Source organism: Pocillopora verrucosa, chromosome 2 (genome assembly GCF_036669915.1).
Source record: "Pocillopora verrucosa isolate sample1 chromosome 2, ASM3666991v2, whole genome shotgun sequence".
NCBI lineage: Eukaryota > Metazoa > Cnidaria > Anthozoa > Scleractinia > Pocilloporidae > Pocillopora > Pocillopora verrucosa.
Window position 1 is genome coordinate 13,038,226 of NC_089313.1, and position 19,943 is coordinate 13,058,168.

Genomic DNA, 19,943 nt, shown 5'->3' on the forward strand with positions numbered 1-19,943 from the left:
TTATCTTCCCCTGATTTGACTAGTGGTATATGTCCGTAACAGGCGTCTTCGAAGCCGGTACGGAGCATAAGGCCGACGACATTGAAGAGGAAAATCTCCTCGATCTCGACGATCGAAACGCGTCCATTTTGGCCATACAGCTACATCTCTTTGGAAAGTAGTGTATAGAAATACCCGATATATATGTATTATTTTTGTAGCTAACATCATTTGGCGCTCCGGCCAGGTAATACGTTCGTCCTTCCTTCTTGATTTCTCCTTTCTCCACCATAGTTGCCGACGTGACGTCACAATTTTCTACGTCATAGCTATGTAACATGATCGCTTTGGCCGCGCGCTTGACGAGGACAATTTTTACCCGCCAAATCGTGCTTTCAATGCTTAAAAAAATGCTCAAGGAGAACTCGCTAGACGTTCAGATCGATTATTTCTAATTTTAAATACAGCTATCAACAGAAAATGCAATGAAAAATATGGTGTCATAGGTATTAAAAGCGCGCCAAAGTTCCGGCTCGTGATATTTTCAGTTTCTATCTTACTTGTATTAGACCTGTACTTGAATATTGTGCTCCTCTTTACCATCATGCACTGCCTGATTATTTAAGCAACGACATAGAACGTCTTCAAAAACGCGCCCTATCTTTAATTTCACCTGGCCTATCACATCTCGACAACCTTTCATTGTTTAAGCTGAACTCACAGAAGGATAGACGTATCATCGAGCAATGTAATAAATTTTTTCGAACCAATAGTGTCCAATACCGAGCACAAGCTTCATCATTTTTTACCACCGAAGAACCATATTACTTATAATCTTAGAGATCAACGTCAATTTTATTTAACCCAATAATGCGCACCAAGCGTTTCTCCCAGGCATATTTACCAGCCATGTGTAGACAATAGGTCTGTATATTATTCTTGTAAATAATATGCTCTGGAATTATAATTTATAATTTTAGCCAGTATCGTATTGTAAATAATCATGCAATTCTGCCTTAGTAAATAATAAAAGCTATCTATCTATCTAGCTATCTATCTATCTAACCAATGACCATATGTCCTTTCATGGGACCTATGTATAAAACTCAGGGAGCAGATTTGCTTGTCTGAAATTGGAAGATTTTGATCAGAAATAAAACAATCAGTCAAACAATTGTTACAAATTGAGGAAACTAATATTTAATGATTATTAACCGAAGTTTAACACTGAAAACTCATTTGAAGCCAGTTTGTTCTGAATGGAACTAATGGGCTAACGAGAGGGAAATTGTTTCCCATTTCATTCTCCGGCGGGTGCTTTACCGAGGTAGCCACCTACTTCAAATCTTTTTTAAAGCACCGTAATAGTGTCAAACACATTTCATTACAAGAAAAGTCACGGACCTGCCTCGAGATCTTCGAGAGGGTCGTATTCTTGTATCACAAACCGCCATGTTCGGCATCCATTCTTGCCAGGAAAATCAAGAACGCCTCCTCTTAAAAATGACCAAGTATGTCCTCCATGAACCACATAATATTTGCCACAGTGCTCAAAATAAATAGGCGGACTGGGATAACAACCCATTTGTTTCCAACAATCCTCACCAGTGTGGACAGAAAGTTGTGGGTCTTTCTCTAAAATGGCTGATCCACAGAGGCCTACGACTGGGTTGGACAACGCAAACTCGAAAACCTTGAGGTTCCGCGTTTCAGAGGATGTAATTTCACCACTCAAATACATGGTGAACACTCCGCCAGTGGAAAAAGTCCACCACATTGATTCAGTGGCAACACGTTCGTAGGAGGAGTATGGCGGCACAATTTGACAGAATCTCAACCGATTCACGTCGTTTCCTGCCATGCCACACTCCACCCGGACAGGTACGTGTGAATGATTGATGAGTTGGAAGTAATGATGATCTCCCTTGGTTTGAGGTTGAGGGTAGCGGTGAATTATTCCTTTAGGTCCACGTACTGAACCACCTTGAAATAGCTCCACAAGGGTCTCAGGAATTTTTGGCATTCCTAAGCCTTCTCTGAACCCCTCGATAATATTATAACCAGGGAGATGACGGCACTTGCCAAAGTGACAAATGTTTACCACTTTACGTAGGTCATCTTCAGTAATAGATTTACCAGTGTGTGCACCGATTGCGAAGAGAGCGCTCCTTCTCAAGTATTCCTCTTCCGAGAGGAATCCAAGTTTTTCTTGAGCGTCCTGAACTTGGGTATCCATTAACCTCTTGATCATGTTTGTCTCGCGACCAGTTGATTGAAAAGTTGCCAGAATGTTTGTCAGTAAAAGGAACAGCGCTGTTTGCGCGTTACAATAAATAACCATCGACGTGAGGTAGTTGTTGACCTCTTCTTCTTTGCTATCCATATCACGGCCTTTCAGAAAGTTGTAGGCGACTTCACCAATGAACTGAGGGAAATCTGTCTCGTAAAGAGCTTTATCGGGTAATTCAGTGAGATTCGATGGCCCCAGAAGTTCTTTCAAATAGGCGTTCATGATCTTTACACGAGATTTCAGCCCTTCAAAGGTCTGCCGTTTTAACTCCCCATTAAACTTCAGAAGCTCCGCGTGAACTATGTCTGTAAACACGGTCACCAAATCGGGCTCCTTCGGAGAATTGGCAGAGAAAATTGATGTAAGTATACTACAAATGGCTACGGCAGCAGCTCCGTACGGTCCACCCACCAAAACAGTCACAGATGATGCAATGCTGAGACATTGTTTCATGGCCTGTGCTGGGTTTCCGCTGCTCAGACTTTCCAGAAAATCAACACATTTTTCAATGACGTTCTCAACTTTAGTGATCTTGTTCCCTTCGGGCTGTTGCTGTGCATTTATCCTCTCGCCTTCCTCCCAAGAAAGGATCTTTTGGACGTTTCTTGACACATCGGGAGCACTAGTTTTTCGAATACTTGCATAGTAGTTGATATGCTCCTCAAACTTAACAAGCAAAGCATTTAGGTTTTGAACATGAAAGGTTGCCATTGTGAAACCACAATTGTCTGAGCAATATCTTTCGGGTGGCGACGAGTGGGCGCAGACAAAACGACCGAAATACGAGTGGTCAGCGGGAAAACAACTTTAATATCTCATATAGAGACAAATCATTTGTAGTTGCAGAAAAACATCCTGTTGTAAAGTGGAAATGTTAACAGTTTACTTCACTAAATAAAGCGTTAAGCAATTTTTCAAAAATGTTGATTGTACTGATATCTTTCTCTGCTGTAATAAACAATGGAGGCATCGGAAAAGGCATCGGTGGCATCTAGAAAGGCACCAAGGCAGAAACTGTTAGCGGTACTTAGCATAAACGAGCATTATTATTATTATACTAATATACGAATAATTATTTTGAATAAATCCAAAAAATAAAGGGCTCTTCGTGCTCAGGAAATTAGAAATAATTTAATTTCAAACTCACCGCCTCGACTGCTACATCTTTGTTTTACATAAACAGGGGAATTGTGGCTGCCTGTATAACAAAGAAAGCGTGATAAACCAAAGCATATTTTGTTAGGTAATAGCTACATTATTCCTTTGCCTACCTGTACTGGTGTCATCTTTTGGAAGCCAAACTTGTCCATGATATCTAAAGCTGAATTGGACAAACTTGGCCCTAATTCGCTACACGTGGTCGCCATCTTGAAAGTTACGCAACATGTGGTGTAACAGTCATATAATGGTATGGCGGCTGGACCAACAAGTGGATATACTGATCTCATGGGGAATATGATTGGAATATGCAATGATTGTTCTAAAAGCCAGTGATCCTGTGATTCCAAGAAACAGAATTATACTGCCATCCCCACACAAATCCTTCAAATGTATTAGACAATCAGTCTGCACGCTATCTTTGATAGATGCATGCTCTCCCCAGACTCTCAAGACCGTCTTAGCGTTATGAAATATTTTCATTTCGAATCCCTACAAACAGCATCATTTCGCGGCTGATCTAATAAATTAACAAGAAACTTTGTGGTATCCTAATTTTCGAACGGCTAGATTTGATTGGTTGAATTTCTCTCAAAGGTGAGGCCTCATCCCTAAACTGAAAATCCAGGACTTTAAAGGACGGTTCACTGAAATTGTTCAACGCATTTCCCCATAACATTACCAAATTAGTGATAATTGCTATGCCACACCCACTATGTCAAACTTCCATCCCGTTCATCACACAGCACCAGAAACGCTTTGGCTAGTCTTAGAGAATCTAGGCACATGTCCTACTAACCGACTTCTCTCACTGACAAAGATCCACGTTGGGTTTGGCCCGCATAGCGATCAGAAAGGAGAATAGGAGTGCTTTCCTCTTAGCCAATGGATGATACTTCAAAAATGTAGGCTTACCCAGGATAAAATAGTCATTCGGCGGCTACTCACGGCTGTATGTACGATTTTCATGATGAGGATTCCCCACTTGCCATGCAGTAAAAATTCGGGGGAAATGCCTCATTAACGTTTACTGAACACTTCAATTCACAACCTCTCATAAAGCCAGGTAGGGAGGGAGTTCACATACCCCTCTTTGTAATGCTTTGCAATTCAAAGATTTTCCAAGAAAAGAAATGATGAATGAAGGAAAAGTGCGTGGAAAGATCACTGATCAATAACAAAACACCACATTCCATCATGAATAAGTTATTTATTATTCAACTTTGCTTATGCCAATACTGTGCTTTTATCACAAATTTGTGGAACATGTCATCTTGCAAACATGTTCTAGTCAAGCTCTCTCAAAAAAAAAAAAAAAAAAAAAGGAAAAAAACTCAGAAAAGAGGTATCATATACTCTTAAAGTAACTGCACCCATGAATAAGTCAGTAAATAACACAAATAGCACATTGGCTACACCCACTTTGATTGGTTCTTACTTATGAGCTAATGGAGGACATACCCACACTCGGCTGCACCTCATGTCACTTTTTTGTTCTTACTACATTTTGACATTGGCTGTGGTCTATAACCGAACAGTCACATGGCAACATGGAATCTATTTGTTTACTTGAAGATAACAGGTAATTACATTACACAACTTAATTAAGTAAGGCAATGAAGGGAAAGAGTAGCAGAGCTCTATTTTTGTTTAGGTTTTACAACTTCTATCTGACTTTGATGGTAATATTGCAAGAACATGTTTCAGTTCCCATAAATAATGATCATGAAGATGCTAAAACATCTACAGTATGGATGAACACTTCTTTAAAGAATCTACAACACTTCCAATCCTCTTTACTTGATATAACTGTACTGAAATTTCGCTTTCAAGATTCTCTATACTGTTTTGCAAAAATGTACTAAATTTTCTGAAGGAGACCTTTACCCAGAATCAAGGATTTTTTTTAACCCTTCAGCTCCCAGATTATGTTAATGAGTAACTTCTCCTTGTAATTTCAAGACATTATCCTGCAAACAGGTGACAAGAAAATGCAAGTTTATCATCTAAAGGGTGTTATCTTTACAACATCCTGTTCTCTTAGCCTAATTACGAGGAAATGTGCAGCAGTAGGTGGAGATAATTTTTTTGACAGATCATGGGAGTTAAAGGGTCAACAATCAGGAATTACCCTTAATGCAAAAAAAATTAGCAGAAAAAAATCGTGTGTAAAAGTGTTGGAAAATTAAGTCAAAATGATTCCAGTGCATTGTGAAAAAAGAAAAATTTACAAAGCTCTCCACTTTACAATCAGACACAGGTCACATGATGTTGCTAGCACCTGTCACTATAACTAAGGTACTACAATTTCACTCAGTTTTCAGTTTAGTACTAAATGCAAAAAAAAAAAAAAAAAAAACAGTATCAGCACTAGAGCAAAGAATCAAACTTCACTACAGAACAAAGTTTGCTAAAAATGGAAATGTATAAAAGAAGACCTTGATGTCTCCACTACATATTTGCTACTGCCACATCATAAAAAACAGTTTACCAAGCAGAGAAGCATACAATTAAGTCTTTGATAGATAACTCTTCTGGACATCCTCAGCCACTTTGTAATCTACTCTTTTGCATCATCACCCTCTATATCTTCCACTTTTGTACCATCTTTATCCACTAAGGAATAAACAAGAAACAAAGCTCGTGTATAAGATGTACCCACAACTTTCAAGCATGATTTTGAAAAAAGTAAAAAACTTCACAAAGGCACTCTTGTAAAAAAACGTTGGTCATTTGTTCACAGAAGTTCACAATAAACTTGAGGAAATCTAATGCTGTGTATTTGCAGCCACATTAATAAGTTAATCAACTCTGAAAATACCTTTTAAAAGCTATTCTTTAATCGATTTCCCTATTCCCCGTGACTTACAACAGTTGTCTTCATTGCTAAAGCACACAGCTCACATAGGAATGATGGAATTTAAATGAAAATAAAATGCAGGAGAATAATACAAAATGTTTGCTTGGTAACTGCACAGGAAGTCTGGACACTAGAGACAAATAATAGTCTCATGCATAAGCCACACCCACAATTTTTGGCCCAAAACTTAAGCAAAAAGGTGCAGCTTATACACAAGTCTTTACAGTAGTGAGTAAAAAAATCGGTCTTTTCTTGAGCCTAAGCCTAATGGTTTAACCCTAAACCCTAAGCAAGAAGCCACAGGAAGTTTGCTTCACCACCAAACGGGATACTTATTTATTGGAAATCTAACTCTGAAGAGTGACTGGATTCTAGTTTCTAATTTTTCCTCACAGTATCACCCTTCAATCAAATGTAAAGGTCACAATAATAAAGGAAATGATTACCAACTGAAGAAGCTCTTGATTGTTGAACAAATTTGATGGAAATTGGGGTTACTTTGTCAAACAAGTTATTTGGTTTGTGATCAGATTTCTCAAAGTAATTTTTCAAACTTTCAGTGCATACAGGAAAAAAAACATCATATTTTCATATTTTCTTCCACACTAGATTGTATATTTAAATGAGGGTGGGTATTTCAAGTCAAAGCAAAGAGGAAGAATACAAAATTTCACTTGACCTCCATGCAGCGCATTTCAGTTTGTTGAATGAAGTACAGATCTGATACATTTAACTTTTCACCATAGGATAATTTATTGGCTGATTGGGAACAATCTGCAAAGTCTGGAAAATCTTAACCCTTCACAACGCTCAAAATGTGTTGTAAATACTGGATTGCTGCACCTACCCTCTGGGCACTTCAAAAGTACAGTGTGCTTCAAGGCAGCCAAACTAGTGGATGAATTGTACTCCATATATTTTTCCTTAGGACAGGAATAAGAACAAGTTGACAAAAAAATCATAAAAGACTTACTTTCTGTATCAGAAGTCCACAGAGTCAAATTGTCACGTAGAAGCTGCATTATCAAAGTGCTGTCTTTGTATGAGTCTTCACTCAGGCTATCCAGATCACTGATGGCATTGTCAAAGGCCTCCTTCGCAATATTACAGGCTTTTTTGGGGTCATCATTGATTTCATAATGAAATACAGAGAAATTTAAGAACAAACCCAAACGTATCGGGCATGTTGCTGCAAGATTATCCTTTGCGATTTCGACTGCAGCATCATAGGCCTTCAAAGCACTTTTTTTCGCCTCTTCTTTCTTTTCACCTTCAGCTATTTCAGCTAGATATCTGAAATAGTCACCCTTCCTGCAAGATAAAGAACATTTACCTTTTCATTTAATCAGAGAAAATAAAAAAATCGAAGTATGTTACAGTATCGAGGTTTCCAATAAAACTATGCAGCAAAAAATTACAGATTAATTCACCACAAAGTTGACATGAAAGTTGAATTGCTTCTCCCTGTAAGCTATGTAGACTATATACTTAACAGGTAACTCACATTTTATGAAAGAAAACCCTAGCCTCATTATCTTGGGAGTTAGGAATGAGGTCCTTTTCCAAGAGACTAAGAATTTCATCACAGATGCTTTGAAGTTCGCCTTCAACTGTTTCCTTGTATTTTTTTAAAGTCTCGACCTTGCCATGATCTTTTCCGCTTTCTTTTCCACTTTCTTTTCCTTTTTGCTCCAAGGAAGATATGATGCGCCATGCTGCTCTTCTAGCCCCAATCACATTTTTATATGCAACAGACAGTAGGTTGCGCTCCTCAACAGTCATTTCCATCCCACTTGAATTTTTGGCTACTAACTTCATGAATTCTGCCATTTCTGAATTATGAAAAAGAAATCAGAGCCTGAAATTGCAGCTAACTGGTTGACTGCAATTTGACATCTTGACAAGGATCTTCATGCAAATATACATATTAGTACTCAAGAAGTGAAAACTCCATAATCCTTTGTAAACACTTGTACATACTTGGCCTTGATCACTAAGGACAAATATGACCCTAACATCAGTTTGCATAATCTCCATACTGTTTTCTAGATATTTCCTTAAGTGCTAACAAGGAGAATTTGTTTAAAAATCAAGAGCTTTTTTAGTTCATGATCATTTCCTCTTTTCTCATGACCTTAAGATTACTTCCCACTTTCAGAGGCTGAAAAAAATCGATTTTTCTTTTATTTGAGTTAACTGAATTCAAACAATCAATCAAACATTTCCAAAACAAAAGATTTCTGAAATCTTTAAAAGCAACCGAGAAATTTAGAATAATGTATTTTCAACTGAAAGTTAAAAACAGGAAGGTGTCATGATCTCCGACCTGGGGAATTTTTGAAGCAACTGCTCATCTTGGGGCTTGTTTTTCATGTTATTTCCATATCTTGTTTACATCATGCACTTTAAAAATTCACATGTGAAAGCTCTTTGCTTATGAGGAGATCTTTGCTCATGCAAAAATCTAAAGCAGAAGTAAGTCCTTGGTAAAAAAAAAAAGAAAAGGAAAAAAAAAAAAACAGGCCCAAGAGAAGAAAGAGTACCATTCGGTCAAGAGAAGGAAAAGATTCCTTTAGGACAGCTACAAGTACTGGTAGAGCTCCATGCTAGCATCCAGATTTCAAACAAAGAAGTCGCTGTCAAACCAAAAATTTGCCATCTATAATGTTAAAAATGAGGTTTCCTTTCATTTATGCAAGTACCAACCTTGATACAAAACATTACAAATTGCCACAAATCATAAATTGAAAGCTGTCTATTCATTGTCTTGCTCCTCAGCACATTTTGCAGTTTTTCCATTTTTGTTACACATATTGCCTTTGCCTTTGCCTTTGGCAACTGTGCTCATTATTGTGTGGTCCTCCTCAGTGCTCTACTGAGCAATCAAGATATTGAAAAAAAAAAGTTTCTGCAATGGGTGACTTTTCCTGGGAAATCTTGACCCTTTGTCTTTGATGCAAGGAGGTCCCACTGTCCCATTGGTTTGTGGTTTCAGGAGACAGGATAATCTCCTGGCATAGCACAAGTTGTTTGCAAACCTTTATGAGCTGAAATCTGGCATTTGATTTTGGGAGGAATACAACCACTTTGAGCAAATTTGTAGGGTAAATGGATTTGACCAATTTTCAACAAATTTCACCTGGAATAATGACAAACGAAACTGTGTTGGGAAATTTTGATAATTGAACTATTTGTCCCATGGTGTCCATTGAGGCAACACACCTTGCATATTTTTTAGCTACTCCAACTTTAGATGCTGATATCTAGACAACTTATCAGAATATCGAAAAAACCCGCCTCACTTTCGTTGACTGATGCCTTGTTAATAAGACTGTGCAGCAATTTTGCTCGTGCTGTGGCATCCAATACTCAATAAATTCAATAGAAGAACCTTAAGTCATTTCACAACTTACCAGCTCCTGACACTTCCTTAGAATAAATGTTGCTCAAATCATATTTTTTATCGTAAACTGAATTTATATTTTACTTTCTTCTGATGTATGGTTTGCTGGGATTTTAGTGAAACCAGTTTGTGCAAGAATTTTTTCCTAAAGAACACCTGCAAAGGTGGGAAGTAACCTCAATGTGTGATTCAGGGTTGATATTGAAAGGAGGAATAAAATGCTAGCCATGTTTTGAGGTCAAAAATATTTCATTAAAATTTACTTTTTAGGTACTTTACGTTGAGCTGAAAATTAAGTAAAAACCTAGATTTCTTTAGCCACCAAATTGTTCTGAATGGGGCTGAAAACAAAATTGTTTCATTGCACAGTGCTCCAAGCTTACAAAGTCACCCTTCTGGCAATCAAAATCAGAAACTATGATCAGAAATTACCCTAATTTCCGTCCATTTACCCACACTTCAGATTACCCACATCAGTCAATTACGAGAAAAAAATTTCAACAGATTACCCACACTGGCAGATAAACCGCACCCAAAAACAAAAGAAAATCGTTGACTCACACAAATCTGTTGACATGAAATCTTTAGTGTGCAGTTAATAAATTTTCACACTTTTTGTCTTTGCTATTTCGTTGAAAATGATACCACCTGAAAAAATCTGTTCCCAACAAAAAATCAATATCTTGAGATCAACTGTGTCGGAGAAATCACTTGAAACAGGAAAATGCTCTTTAACTCAAGGCAGTGCAAGCTAAGAAAATTTCACCAAAGCATCTAATATTCTGTCATGTCATCAATTATACAGTGCCATGAAACGAACAAGTCGGCATCATTTTCTGTGTGAATTGCTCCGAAGCCAGCTTTTTTACAGTTAAATTCTTTTATTTTCAAGTTCACTTCCCGTGTAAGCGAGAATTGTTTTTTGACCTTAACAAAGAAACAAGCTGTGAAATTGACAAGACAAGAAAGTAAGAGTATAAACAATATAAAAGCTTTGTTATCAAGTTTTAAGGTAGGTTTTCAATTTGCATCGGGCTTTCATCGAGAGCATTAAAGTCTCTTATAATAATGAGCAATCTGTGCGAAATAAATGAGTTATTACACAGGTTTTTTGAAGAGTATCTTTAGTGGATCTTATCATCTCTGATTTTTTTCCTGCTTATAGTTTCATATCTAAACCAGAAGCTTGAAAATTATTGTATAACCCACACCCTCCTGTAACCCACACCAATGACTGTTTGTGGAAAAATTAACAGATTACCCGCAGGTAGTTAGTTCAGGTGACAGTAGCCAGCAATTGGTTTGGAAGGTCCACATGATACCTCAAGACTTCACAATTTCACAACCAATAAGAAGGAACTAATCAGGGATGTAGATAATAGCCAGAAGCCGAGAAAATTACCCAGCTGTGAACACAATTTTTCCGGCTGTGAAGCACTACTTCTTTCTCGAAAATGTTTTTAAATGTTGTCAGAAGATTGTTGTTTATTTATTTCATTTGTTTACACCTTCAAATCTAGGTATAGCGTGCCAAAGATGCGCTAGAGTGGCCTGAATACCCGCCTATCATTGCAAGATTCCCGCCTGTTAAAAACTTTAGCTACATCCCTACTAAATACTAATATTTTAATACAATTATACATTTCACCTTAACAAGGGACTGGTCATACAGTAATTTACAATATCACCTGGGAGAGAGGGGAAGATGGAGGGTCAGAGGATTTTTTTCTAAGTCATAATAAAATTTACCTGATCCCCTATAAAGCACTTTACTACTTCAATAATCTCCCCTCATTGGCCATTATAATTCTAATGATCATCTCTACTTTGGTGGTTATGTTCAAATACCAACATCAAAAATCCATGCTGATGATTCCCCATATGCAACAGAATTTGAAGCACAAAATTTTGAAATTAGGCAAATCACCAAGTTTCTTTTATAACTTTACATCTTGAGAGCTTGTTCAAATGAAATTTTAGCATTAGTTTTCAGAACTTGGGGTTGTACAAGATCACGACCGAAAAACAAACACTAAAAAGATATCAGTACGGTTACAATTAGAAGGGGTCCTCTCAAGTAACTTTGTGCTCCAAGAAGAAGCTGTTTCATTTTTTGAGCACCAATAAAACCATAAAGTCAAATTTTGAATAGCATTAAAACTGAAATATCAAAATGGCAAAAAATCTTTGTCTCTCTCATCCTTCTCTGTTAATGTGCTTTTGTTTTTTATCATTGCCTGCTAATGCTTTTTTAGCTTTCACTGATATTTTGTAGTCTCCTTGAAAAATGGTAGTTTTGTACACATTAAAAAATGAATTGGAATTCTTTCACTTTGATCAGTAAATGATCAATGGGTTAACCCATTGACCCTGAGAGTGACTGGCATCTAATTCTTTCTTACAATATTACCACTAAATCAAAAATTAAGGTTATGAGAGTAAAGGAAATGATCACCATCTAAAGAAGCTCTTGATTCTTAAATAAATTCTCCTATTCAGCTCCAAAGGAAAATGTTTGGATAATATGCCTACTGATGCTAGGGTGAAACGCGTTGACATAACAAAACACGTAAATTCTGGGAACAGGGAAGTTTGTAAAAATAGGAATGACTTGCTAAAAAATTTACCGCTTTTGCTTGAGAAGTACACTCAGCGATGTCAGTTAAATTAATGATTGCGCAGATTTTCGCTGATGTTGACAGGTTGTGATTTCAATTTAAATATTAAATGATTTCTTGGACAATAATTCTTTTCAACATGTGACATTTACCCATACAAGTCCCAAACACGACTGAACAGCAACAGAACGACAATGAACAAGTCTGACACACCACATCATGCAGTTTTCTGTAATTTCGATAATCTCAAATTTCGTTGAGTCAATTTTGTACGACAAGCTATATCTAGTCCAGTCCGCTTATTCAAGATCCATGCAAAAATTAACACGCAATCAAATCTTACGAACAAATTTACGGAAAACACACCCTTGAAATCACAAAAGAAAGCCCAGTCAATGAAAGTGCCCTTCATCGCGACGAAGGTAGATCGATTTATTGAGATTAATTTAGCACGATGTCGTAAGATAAGCCATGCGGCTTTTTTCGCGATAGTGTTCCTACGCGTAATTTGTACTCTGAAATCAACAAAGTAACTTTCAGCAAGCAAAACATTTACTTCGGACAACTTTTTGCGAGCGTAAAGTGTTCAAAGCTAATCATTCTTTTAATTGAGGCAGTCCAGTAAATATTGCACAGTATTAATGTAGCCACCAGCGACAAATGTACAAGAACGCTAACGAAATAACGATTCATTCGAAATGGCGAATCGACGCCAACTTATACACTACAATTCAAAAGCTTGGTTACAGTACAACACAGCTATGTAACAAACCTCAGTGAGCATAACGAAAGTAAGACGCTCTGAAAAGGGCGAATCTAATTGAGAACTACCGTTTCGGCGGATCTAAAATCCTGAAACTTTTGTCAAAGGAACTATTTGCCCACTGTAACCGACACTCGCTGGCAAGCTCAGCGTAATTATCTGAGGAATCTAACAACGCAAAATGCCCATTAATGGCTTCAAAAAAAATCTCTTTACCTTCATATCGCTCAGCTTGTTCGGCTAGTTTGGCCTTAAACACATTACTCTCCTTCTCTGCCATTTTATCGCTGTAAAAGAGCGAAGATTTCAACACAAGAGCGGATCGCCGGTTTCCTTGCTCAATTCAAGGGCGTCGACCGAACTAGAGACCAGGCCCCTCGTTTACCTACGTACTCTCCCACCTGCGTAACGTTTTTCCGGAGTTGCAAAAAGATCTCATGGGGAGGGTGGAGGATTTTGGAATATCACGTGGTTTTTACGAGGAACAGAACGGGGATCAGTCATCGCCAACAAAGCATCAAGGAGGGGAATCATGAGAATATTACAGAGCCTAAGATCAGGCAAATTTTATCGCGAAACAATCAAAATCTTCTAATACCCCCTCCCCGGTGATAAACATATTCCGATCCCTAACTCACCTAGTCAGACTATACTTATCAAATGTGTAATTCATATTACATAAATTTACTGGTTTGGCCAGCTAGTGCTGTCTATCGATACGCACCCAAGGAAACCCTGTTTCCAAAATATTGCCTAAAGAAGGAAGCCCCTTCAAACTCGTACCGTAAGCGACAATGCGGTCCCTTTCCGGGCGGACCATCGTTACCCTCAATATTTGAACTTTATATTTTGAGCAATGGATTTTTTTTTAGATTTTGAGTACTCGTGGTACGCCCCACTTAGCCAGGAAAGGGTAGGTTATTCAGAAAAGGGTGTGCGACTGTAGGACGAGCATCCGCTCGCCAAGGATTCTTCTTCCAGGCTTCAGTTTGAATGGTAGGTACTTCACGAGTGTAAATATATTAGTACTGGGTACGAGAATCCATCATTTTTGGATTTCAAAGGGTCTCGTGGTTTGGGCATAACAAGATGATTCAAGTATTTTTATACGTCTACAAACTAATCTAAAAGTGAACACTGGATCAGGGCTCAGCTCCGATACGACAACTACATCGACAAGATTTTTAAAATTATTTTCGCGGTGACTAAATGCCGGGTAGCCGGGCACAATCTCATGTTTAACGCCCGGCAGTCAGAAAATTTCACAGATTTTCCCATGAAAGGTCCTCTCAAGCTTCTTAGGATTAACAGATGTTTGTTTAGAAATGTCAAGCGGTTTCAAAAATTAATTGTTTTTCAGTGGACAAAGTGTCCGAGCTTGAGTATGCTATCATATATCGCTCGGTTATAGACACGCTTCTGATCTGACTGCCGGGAACGATCTCGAATAGACTAAATGCCCAGCAGTTGGAAATTTTCACGGAAATGCCACTGAAAAGTTCCTTGAAACAGATTTTTGTTTGGAAATGTCAAGCGTTTCCAAACATTAATTTTTATCCCCCACTCCCCCTCCCAATTCCTCACTTTCCATGTCCCTTTGCCAACTAATACCATTCCCATTCCTCGTTCCCTTAACGACAAAATGATCTACGCACTCAGTGCGGACCTGTTTGATTGCGGACGCGCCTGATTTTATTGAGGATATAACAATTTGCTGTGTACTACCCACAATAATGTTTAAAATCGAACTAGGTGCGCGGTTTAAACATGCAGGGATTACCAGTCAGCACTAACCAGTCTAAAAGAACACTCTACTCGCCTAAAATCCTTAGGTTTTAAAGTGTTTTACCCAAGATTTACTTGCAGGGCACCTTGGGCTGTGCATCCGGCTACATCAAGAAGGGATAAGAGAAAATTAAAATTACATCCAAGTTATTCAAGTATTGAAAGAGCACAATGAGTGATTCTGCCAGCCTAGTCCTTACCATTGGGATCCATGTCATCCCCCCCCTCCCTCAACCCTTTGACCCCCAAGAGTGATTGACATTTGATTTCCCCTTAAAATTTCACCTCCGAGTAAAACATATAAGTCACAAGAACAAAGGAAATTAAGCTCTTGATGGTTAAAATAGTTCTATTTGTCAGCAACTCAGGGAAAGTGTAGTTCATACTGATGCTTGGGCATGAAGGGTGAACTACACAACTCAAGTTAAGATGGACATGTTCGGTGTCAGGTCAGGGATTGAGAATTGACCCTACACCTCTCAAGGTACGATTGCAAATTCTCCCCTCTAGCTGCTACACACTTCCTTATAAATTAGTTACAAGAACTTGGTGTTACATCAAGATAAAAACTTCTGCCTGATGCATTTGAGTATACTCATTGCCTGTTTGCTAGATAATGTATTGATAATAAAGGGAGAAGTTTCAAGTGGATCACCTCTGGGACTTCAAGGGTTAAGGACTGGAGATTCTTGAGAGGGGCTGTAACTTCAAATACAAGAAATCATGAGGCTCATGCCATTCTGGGTAAAATTACACACTATGTACAAGGCTAATCCAAAGCAATACTGCAGCGAATCAAGACAAGCTGCAGGTTGTTAGGGGTTAACTTATAACTTTTTGGCAATTCAAAGCAAGTGAAGCTTTAGTGTAGCACCCAGTTACCAAATGAGATGATGTAGTTCATTCATAAAACAGAAGCCCAAAGCAAATTTGAAAAGTTTGAGTTGTCAACTTTTATTCTTGTAATTTACACCAACAAGCTCAGAATATCATTGAATGAGGGTACTGTCCCTTTCGGAGGGAGAACAAAGTTTTCAAGTACTTCTTAAGATGTGCTTCTTTGGAGATCTCTGGAAGGATTTGCTCATCAACTGCCTTTTGATCTTCGATTCGCTCTTCACTTGGTTTCCTCTCCTTTATTACAAAAACAAACAAACAAACAAACAAACAAGCAAACATGTATAAATAAAAATTTTCATTGTAGATCATTTTGTTTAGTAAAAAGGCAGAAGAGCCACAAAGTGTATCAGTAAGTGTAAAACAAATTTTGAGATGGAGGTCCCCTTCGTACATCAAAGCAACAACTCTAATTATAATACACAATCTTCAGTGTGACCTCACTATTCATGTTACAGTGAGTGAGTGAGTGAGTGAGGGATGTATTTGCCAAGCAAATCATAACAATAACTTGTCTTCTACACCAAGCATATGCAACAAGTTACAAAATGGATAACATGAGGGTGCAATAAAATAACTAAAGTTGTAAAGGCTTGCCATTGCCAGAGGAATCTTTGACGAATTTGGATTTTTTAAAACTTGGAGGGAAAAAGATGTAGCTTGCTACATGACCAGAGACAATAGATTTGTTATTTCATTGTGGTAATGGATAATAAAGAAAGTTTAATCTTTCGTATCTGTAAACAGAGTCATTATCAATCATAGTTCAAGATGTGTTAAAGGTAACATTCTTACATAGGTTGTTAGCTCCTACAGGTGCATTTGTTATACTTTTCTCAAGTAGATTTTGTTCCCTCATCAGTCATCTTTAATGCTGGCAAGCTGCCAAGAGTTTTGATTATACAGCTGTAGGTACCCACATGGTTAATCTAATGTAGCAACTATTTCAAAATAATTCCAGAAGAATAAAGGCAGGTAAATCTACCTCCTGAGCATCTTCAAACATGTCCTCTGTTCGCTTCTTCTTCTTTGGCTCTCTCTTGAAGAAGTCATCAGACAGACGTTCAGGTAACTTGAAGTTGCTCAAGTCTATCTTGGTGCTGGTGGAGATGACATAAGCTTGATTCACTCTTCTGAGAGGAACACCATTCACCTTGTAGGGTCCTTCAAAAGAACAATACACACAATTAAACAAACCAGGGCATGAGAAAATGAATAATATAAGTAAACAGGCTCATGTTTGCACCCTTAAGATCAGAGCATACAAATAACACAGAGCACTTAAAATTCTGTTAAGTTTTGTGTTGAATTTGCTTATCCCTTAGGGGAGAGAGACAGGTTAGTTACTGCATGAAACTACTAAATGTAATTTTTTTTTTTAATCCTTCAAATGAAGGAAAAGCCTTAAAGGTACTCCAAACTGCAAAATTTTCACAGCTAAATTTGTTTTGTTTTGGTTACAACGATGAGTAAAAAACCACTTTGACAGCTGAATTTGTAGCAGAAGTTGATGGTGACTGGTAGTAAAATTTTATCACCAAGTGTTCAAGACCTCAAGTAAATGTGAAATATCAGCGCTTTTTGTTGGGACCCTTTAGGTTGCCAGTGCAAGTGAAAAAAATATATTTGGCAACTACAATTTCAACAAAAGTCACTCAATTGGTGACCAACAGATTTGAAAAAAAAAAGTAAAAGAAAAACATGAGAAATTTATTGCTCCCTGGTCAAACTATCAAACAAACAAATGCAAACAGACCAAATTTTTTTTATGGTGACCATTTTACAATTGAAGGTTGCCGAAAGGCAACTTTTTGGTGCCCTGAACATCCCACAAGATTCATTTTTCCATTGCTCTCCCAATAACCTGCTCTAAAGAGTGAGCCATACCTGTGACTAGCAGAAGACCTGAGGCAAGCTGCTTTAGGAAGATCACCCTCTACAAAAGAATAGTTTTTAATCAAAAATTAAAACAATTATGGAATGAAACAGGCGCAAGCTTTGACTCTCAGTCATTGTATGCTCAATGTCTTTGCATTTCTCTGTATAGTACATATACGGAACTATTTCTGGGTACAGTTGAACCTTGATTATTTGGACCTGTGGGAACTAGGCTGAATAGCCTGGACATTCAAGAAGATGGACAATCAAGAACAATACCAAAGCTTCATTCAGGGAATGGCATCAACATTGTTTCAGTACATCTGCTTTGTTTGATGGGAAAAAGTTTTTATGGATCTTGAATGTGACTAATTAACATATATGAAAAAATTGAACCAGATAAGCAAGTCCAGATAACCAAAGAATACCAATAATCAAGGTTGACCTGTACCTCTAAAACTAAAGGGGAAAAAACACTCCTACACAAGAGGGAAACTAGAACTGGGATTAAGACATTGACTCATTAAAATCCCTGGCCAGTTGTCAAAGGTGAAACTCTACTAACAATGATGCCTCTCTAGCCACTGAAACTCCATAACACTTGCTAGTACTTACAAGGCCATAAGTGCTTCACATGTGCTATGTATGCCAAGAGCTGCACTTCTAACAGATGTTTTACTAACCTTGCCTCTATGACGTCCAGCAAGGAGAATGAGAACAGTTCCAGGAGTTATAGAGGACCGCAACTTAGTGGGCTTGGCCTTTCTCCTGTTCCTCAGAGGTCGTCGCACATCTTCAGTTGGATAGTAGCGAGACTAAAACAATTATAAGAGAGCAACATAGAAAAAGTATTACACTGCAGTTTGAAATAAATATGAAAATAAATATGAATATCACTGGTGCAAATCAATAAAACTGTAATAAAGAACTTTACACTGAAAATGGGTGCACTCTTAATAATGGCTACACTTGAACTAATTGCTTTTCCAGAACATTCAAGATTGCAAACAATTAGGTCAAAACCATTCACTTGACATTACCAGTGAAACCACTTGGCTGCACCTTGTGGTTTCACTTTAACCTTTAACATTGTTAGCATCACTTTTATGATCAATAGGGCTGCTACATACATTAGAAAATTGTAGTAAATTTGTAAAATATAGAATAAATAGGAATGCATGGTATCAACTGTATCAAATTGTAGTAAAAATATCTCTGACACAATCACCTACACCTTATCTACCAATTCCTTGTTCAAACCAAATTTTGGTTATTTATTTTGGTCATTTTGTAGGGCTCGGTGGTGCATTTTGAAGCCTTTAATGGAGATTTTGACATTTGCACAATTGTTTAGACTGTTTTATTATCATTTCAATAATAATATGCAGAGTGATTTAGCAGTGAACAATTTAAGAGGTAGCTGTTCCTGTCCACTGTTCCATGTCGAATTGGAATTTGGAATATAGGTTTTTGCACAGGGAGGAAAACTGGAGGACCCAGTGTAAAACCCTCGGAACAAGGACGAGAATGACCCACATATGATGTCAGGTCCTGAAATGGAACTTAAGCCACAGTGGTGCAAGGTAAGTGCTCTCACCACGGTGCTATTCCTGCTTCCCAAAGAGTTTTTCATTTTTAAGCATTATCATTTTTTTGAATCCCCTCCAGAGAGATAGTAATAGTAATAGAGTTTATGATCTTGGGCAGAATAATGTTTTAGGTCCTTCTAAGTGCCATGTTAACCCTCACTTAGAGTGGCCTGGGCTAAAACGACTCTGAGATGGGCCCAAATCAGAATTATGCTGGTTAACAAAAACTCTATTGATTAATTACAGAACAGATACATGGAAACAGAGTTTTAATGTTTTAAACAATATTCACGAAAGATACATACCTCTCTCTTCACTGGAACAACTCTTGTTGAGCCATTCTTGTCCCCTCCAACCTCCTTAACTCTGGTTTTTGGTTCTTCGACTACTTCCTTCTTAACTCCTGTCTTTTTACGTTTATACAGAGCCCTCTTTTTGTAGATAGCTGATCTGCTGTACCTCCCTATACCAGGGGCGAGATCTTTGTTGCGTGGCGTGTGGACTTTTGCCATCTACAAAAATGCACGTGAAAATTGTTACGAACATTTTCTAGTTTACAAGAGGGGCATCAGTTCTGATGGATATTTTTTTGGATGAAACGTTTCACAAAAAGAGGTCTGAGATGATTCACAAACATTACTTCCAAACGGTGAATGTTCAAGGAATCATAAGCTAGCAAATGAGGCTTTCTTTAAAGCTCTGTCATTTACAAAACCCGCCGAT

At 37.8% G+C, this 19,943-nt stretch overlaps 3 protein-coding genes across 4 annotated transcripts; all 3 read right to left on the reverse strand.

The window, feature by feature from the left end:
- Nucleotides 1-635: 635 nt before the first annotated feature.
- LOC131768910 (uncharacterized) lies at nucleotides 636-3,644 on the reverse strand. Of its 2 annotated transcripts, XM_059084612.2 has the most exons (3): nucleotides 3,541-3,644; nucleotides 3,417-3,467; nucleotides 636-3,260 (listed from the first exon to the last, which is right to left on the reverse strand). In XM_059084612.2, exon 3 carries the CDS (start codon nucleotides 2,978-2,980, stop codon nucleotides 1,376-1,378), a length of 1,605 nt encoding a protein of 534 aa, XP_058940595.2. In that variant the 5' UTR covers nucleotides 2,981-3,260; nucleotides 3,417-3,467; nucleotides 3,541-3,644; the 3' UTR covers nucleotides 636-1,375. The 2 variants fall into 2 exon arrangements, with proteins under 2 accessions (XP_058940595.2, XP_058940596.2); XM_059084613.2 differs by lacking the exon at nucleotides 3,417-3,467 and having other exon boundaries at nucleotides 3,541-3,636.
- A 973-nt stretch (nucleotides 3,645-4,617) lies between these two features.
- Nucleotides 4,618-13,426, reverse strand: LOC131768911 (uncharacterized). The gene is made up of 4 exons (XM_059084614.2): nucleotides 13,288-13,426; nucleotides 7,792-8,119; nucleotides 7,261-7,598; nucleotides 4,618-6,043 (listed from the first exon to the last, which is right to left on the reverse strand). The coding sequence occupies exons 1-4, from the start codon at nucleotides 13,349-13,351 to the stop codon at nucleotides 5,988-5,990; spliced, it is 786 nt and encodes a 261-aa protein (XP_058940597.1). The 5' UTR covers nucleotides 13,352-13,426; the 3' UTR covers nucleotides 4,618-5,987.
- Nucleotides 13,427-15,785: 2,359 nt separating this feature from the next.
- On the reverse strand, nucleotides 15,786-19,761 carry LOC131768920 (large ribosomal subunit protein eL6). The gene is made up of 5 exons (XM_059084623.2): nucleotides 19,526-19,761; nucleotides 18,315-18,446; nucleotides 17,641-17,689; nucleotides 16,739-16,917; nucleotides 15,786-15,990 (listed from the first exon to the last, which is right to left on the reverse strand). The coding sequence occupies exons 1-5, from the start codon at nucleotides 19,730-19,732 to the stop codon at nucleotides 15,838-15,840; spliced, it is 720 nt and encodes a 239-aa protein (XP_058940606.1). The 5' UTR covers nucleotides 19,733-19,761; the 3' UTR covers nucleotides 15,786-15,837.
- Between the last annotated feature and the right edge of the window lie 182 nt (nucleotides 19,762-19,943).